Source organism: Nannobrachium achirus, assembly GCF_963921795.1.
Source record: "Nannobrachium achirus genome assembly, chromosome: 23".
In the NCBI taxonomy this organism is placed as follows: domain Eukaryota; kingdom Metazoa; phylum Chordata; class Actinopteri; order Myctophiformes; family Myctophidae; genus Nannobrachium; species Nannobrachium achirus.
In genome coordinates this window covers 25,413,751-25,419,273 of record NC_137830.1, presented here as the reverse complement: position 1 = coordinate 25,419,273, position 5,523 = coordinate 25,413,751, and the positions used below count along the sequence as shown (strand labels likewise).

The window sequence follows — 5,523 nt, the reverse complement described above, 5'->3', positions numbered from 1 at the left end:
TTAGACACTATACTATAGGGGAAAAAATCACTCCCAAAAATATGCTTTAAGTGGGATGTGAGGTGTCTAACTAGGTGTTTTTAATTATTCTGAATCCATTGCAAGCATTTGTTTTGCACCAAAAACATTCCTTGGGCTAGAAATGGACCCCCATACCACTGTGAAAAGTGATGACTCATCACTAAACCATCATTTTATGGGCTGTTTATAACCCAATGAATGTTTTTTTGTGCAAAACAAATGCTTGCAATGGATTCAGAATAATTAAAAACACCTAGTTAGACCCCTCACATCCCACTTAAAGCATATTTTTTGGGAGTGATTTTTTTCCCCTATAGTATAGTGTATAGTGAGTGAATGAGACCCAGAATTACCCTAGCTCTCAAAGATGTTCCTAGGGAAACTGAATTTCAGTCTTTGTTAGATATGTTACTAGACACCTTTACAAACACATTGGTGAAGAAATGTTTTGGTAAGGAATTTATTCCAGGACTTTTTAAGATATCCCCCGATTATTAAAGGGAAACTAGGTAACTTTAAGTACCTGTTTGATGCCTATCATAGAGGGGAGGAGGAGGAGGGGGGAATGTGTTTGTATAAGCACAGACTTGCCTAGGTCCCCTTTAAAGTGGACGACGTCATCAAAGTTGTTCATGATGTGTCAAGAGAAATATAAGACGCATGGTTCGTAAAAAGTTATCTTTGTTACATTTGCGTACAACAGCACCTCGGAACCTGCCATGGATTCCAATAAATGCATTCAGGACGGCTCTAATGGAGTCACACAAAGCAGCGAGATCATGGTCACCGTCAAAACGGCAAACGCAGATCACAAAGAACGGATCGCCGTCCCAGGCGACGCTTCTGTCGCCCAGTTCAAAGACGTGATATGCGAAAGGTTCCAGGCCAAACGTGAGACACTTGTGTTGATATTTGCCGGAAAGTTCCTGAAAGATAAGGACACTCTATGCCAGCATGGTATCAAAGATGGAGCTAGTGTTCATCTTGTTATCAAGACTACACCAAGACCACCCACCACCACCACCACCACCACAGAGGTTGGTTCATCAGGTGATGACAGTGACAGTTCAACGACATCTCAGGCCAGCAGCACTACCAACTCCACCACTGCCCGTACAGCGTCAGGCACAGGACCCACTCCAACAGCACGGCAGAGAGCAGTTATTCAGGCCTTAGCGCAGGTCGTGCAGGGCTGTGAGACCATACGGACGGTTGAACCTAACATCCTGCGTCCCGTTCTTACTGCCATTCTTAATGAGGCGGGAACGGTATCCAGTTCCTCTATCAGCCAGCAGCTGGCACAAATGTTCGGGGGAGAGGGATCGTCGACAGAGACTCCAGAAGAACGCTTTCAGCAGCAGCTTGACTATCTCAGCGCCATGGGCTTCCTCAACCACGAGGCTAACTTACAGGCACTTATCACTGCAGAAGGGGATGTCAATGCTGCCCTTGAGTTATTGCTATAAATGTTCACATAAAGGAGTAATTTTCATCTAAGGGCAAATACAAAAAATATATTAATGTGATCAATAGAAAAAAGATCATTTTGGTGGTGAACTACTCCTTTAAAGCCTCTTTTCCCCCCTCTACACCAAAAATCACAACACAGCGTACTGTGATCTTGTAGATCTGCTACCGCTATTATCTGTGGTCAACTCCGCTGTGGGGAATATGACACAGGAATAAAATAAAATAAGTAATACCAAAAGCATAATTAAAAAACTAAAAAAAGCACTCACACATTTAAAAAAAAATCACACCCAATGTGAAGTGAGTGGTGCTATTCCATGTTAATTTCATTAAGTGTCCCGCGAAGCTTGGCCAATGTGACCCTGGCCGTACAAACAGACACCATTTGACCAATGAAAGTCCGGACAGACACAGGACAAATAGACAAAGCCAGGTGTACAGTAGGAGCGGTTAATAAACATAATTGCATTAATGAGATATCTGGTCAATCATCATTAATAATTACCAATGTGAATTCTGATGTTTGAAGTCACAAGGGAATTTGCTGTCTTTCAAAGTGAAGCCTCTGGCTGCAAGAATCTGAAAGTACAAAAATCAAAACACAACACTGACCTGTTCCATCCCCAGATATCTCCGAATAGAACCCAGTGCCCCAAACATTGGGGACCACAAAAAGACGTCGAGGTAGACACACTGATAAGACATTTATCATGATAAGATAGAAGAACAGTGTACATAAGACTTGAACAAAATGACATTTTGAATTACCTGATGTTCAGCTTGGTGGTCTGAGACAGTCAGTGTTCATTTTGTCGACTAAAACAAAAAATGTTTGTCGGTTACCTTTTTTCACTGATGAAAACGAAATATAAACTACTCAATTTTTCCAAATAGTAGCCTGGGTGTTTAATTTGCTAAATCAATTTGAACCTCTGGCATTTAAAAGAACTGGGCGTATTTGCATACATTTGAATGGCGGTCGATGTGCAAAACGGTGTCAGACCCCCGGCGGCTATTTGGAAATATACGGTATATAAAAACTAAGCTATGAGGACTAAAACTAAGACCAAATATATTGACAATTTTGTCAACAAATAAAAACTAGACTAAAATGTTAAGGAGGGACTAGTGGAGAAGAGATCCAGTAGAACTAAAAGAGTAATTTTACGTTTGGTTGTGCTCAGGTGCTCCACAAGTGCGTATAGATCGGCTATTTTCAGCACACACAAAAAAAAAAGAAAGAAATTGGGTGACATGCATCATAGACAAAGTTTATTCTCCAGTATATTCTCTCAAATCTTTATAGACCAAGTTTATTCTCCTCAAAAAAATTACAGACAGTACAAAGGCAGGGCCTTTAGCCAACGAGGGAGGGAGATATAAATAAAAGGTCGCACTTGTTGGTGGTGATGTCACCAAGAATGCTTTCTGGATTTATATACACTAATATAAGGTAATTCTCCTTTAACCAATGAGGGAGCAGCGAGTCCACACTGTTTCGTAGGAACAGTATTTCTAGTTAAGTATAATAATTGGTTTATGGTCATGATGTAAGCACCAACGAATTCTGTCTTACATTTATATTATGGTAATATAAATGGTATAATGCTACATATTCTACACCTGTACATGTTGTCACAAAATTTGAATGTGTACTTTTTATACTACCCATAATATACGTGTTTTCAGTGAGCCCACGCAGTTTCTCTAGGAACTGCATTTCTAGTTTCATTAAGCGTCCCACGAAGCTTGGCCAATGAGCCAATTGTGGGACATACGTACATACATACATACATACATACATACAAACAAACAAACAAACAGACAAAGCCAGATAGGAGTGGTTATGACATCAGTTGTCTATGTGTATGACATATGACTCCAAATTTGGATAATATTCCATATATGGGCATATCTGTGTGCCCGAGACAGACAGACACGGAACTTGGTTTATATAGAAGTTTTAACGCACAACTTGGAGGCCATCATGTGTCAATGTCAATGATGTGTGTTTAGAATGGTGATAGAAATGAATCCACAACCCTAATATAGAGTATACTACATGCATGTTTCTTGATCACCAAACTTGCCATATAATAAATTGTGTTGTGCAATACACCTTTTGTATCGTGTTTTGCAGCATTTGTTGTGCAGACCTGTGTTAAGGTGTTAAGCGTTCAGACTGGGTGGGTTCGATCCTTAGAACAGTAATCAGATCTTTGTGCTGCACACCAGAAGACATGGGGAGGTCTTTCTACGCTGTGAGGAAAGGAGCCAAACCTGGAGTCTACGCCACGTGGGACGAATGCAAGAGCCAAGTGGACAAGTTTCCATGTGCCAGTTACAAGAAGTTTGCTTCAGAGAAAGACGCCTGGGCGTTTGTCAGAGGAGTCAAGCCGCCAGACACCCTAGCCGTCATCAGTGAAGCTTCCAGGTTTAAGACGGCGACAGTAGCCCACCTTCCGCCTAAACGATCCCTGGAATACATCCCGCTGGGAAGGAAGAGGAGCCGCTCTCAAACCGAAGAGTTTCCATCCAAGAAAATTAAAACATCGAGTGATGTCCGCATGCCGACCTCGGCGGGCCCTGACGGATTAACCTACAAGGGCGACGCCGTGGTCGTTTACACGGACGGCTGCTGTTTTGGCAACGGACAGCGTGGCGCGCGCGCGGGGATCGGCGTTTACTGGGGTCCAGAGCATCCCCTGAACGTCGCGGAGAGGCTCCGCGGAAGACAGACCAACCAGAGGGCGGAGTTACAGGCGGCATGCAGAGCTCTGGAACAGGCCAAGGACGTGAACGTCAATAAGCTGATCCTCTACACAGACAGCATGTTCACCATCAACGGTGTGACCAGCTGGGTGAAGAACTGGAAGCGCAATGGATGGAGGCTCAAGTCAGGAGGAGAGGTTGTCAACAAAGACGACTTTGTCCGACTGGACAAGCTGAATGCCGAGCTGCAGGTGGTCTGGTTGCACGTCCCGGGGCATGCTGGGTACAAAGGGAACGAGCAGGCAGACAGGCTGTCCAAAGAGGGAGCGGCCAAGCCTCTTTAACCCAGGAGTCTTCCATGTTTTTTACGTTTTTTTTCTTCAGGCCCAGGACCCCTTAGCTGAGATATAGATGAAGCAGGGACCCCAACTGCGTTGTTTAAAATTGTGTTGCAGATTATGACGTTTCATGATGTATTTTTCTCAAAAGCCCGCTGTGCCAATTTTATAGTAGATGAAATTGTAGGTGTACAAGCTTTTTTCATCTTAGAGATTTGGGGTTGAGGGAATAACAGAGGGGACCAAGTATAGAGCCCTGAGAGACCCCAGTCAACTGTAAGTAAACGGGTTAACACCTGCTTATTTTATGGACCCTGAGGGAATGGAAGCATGACATGTGTGTTCATGGATCAGGTCGTTTTGTCCGTGGGATATAAACAACCACAAGTATATTCAATATATTCTATATATTTCCTTATACAATTGACACAATTGACATATTTTAATTGACTGGAGCTAAGCCAGAATCCTTGTGCTGGCCTGATGGCAGCTCTGGAGGAGAGTAAAGGCTTTATTGGTCCTTGAATTTCCACTCCTGTCCAACCAGTGACACTAGGTGTCAATTAGAGAGCTTTAATGGAACACTTTCTCTTCATGTATTGACTGGAGGGCACTGGGAAGCACCCCCCCCCCCCCCCCCCCACACACACACACACGTTTGTACAGCTATACTTGCGAGTACATGAGAGCTATAAATCAAGTATAAATCAAGCAAACTCTAACCCTATAACCCGGCCCCTAAACCAAACTCTAAATGCTTAACCCTAAACCTAACCCTAACAACTAAACCTAACCTCAACCTGAACCTTTTCCTAATTGTAAGCTTAACTAAATTGTTCTTGCATGTACCGGTACACACACACACACACGCACGCACGCACGCACGCACGCACGCACGCACGCACGCACGTACGCGCACACACACACACACACACACACACACACACACACACACACACACACACACACACACACACACACA

General features: G+C 43.5%; 1 protein-coding gene across 1 annotated transcript; it reads left to right on the top strand.

Annotated features, from left to right (window-relative positions):
- Positions 1 to 3,731: 3,731 nt before the first annotated feature.
- Positions 3,732 to 4,547, top strand: LOC308308828 (ribonuclease H1-like; the record flags this gene model as incomplete). The annotated part of the gene is made up of 1 exon (XM_080754280.1): positions 3,732 to 4,547. The coding sequence occupies one exon, from the start codon at positions 3,732 to 3,734 to the stop codon at positions 4,545 to 4,547; it is 816 nt and encodes a 271-aa protein (XP_080610406.1).
- Between the last annotated feature and the right edge of the window lie 976 nt (positions 4,548 to 5,523).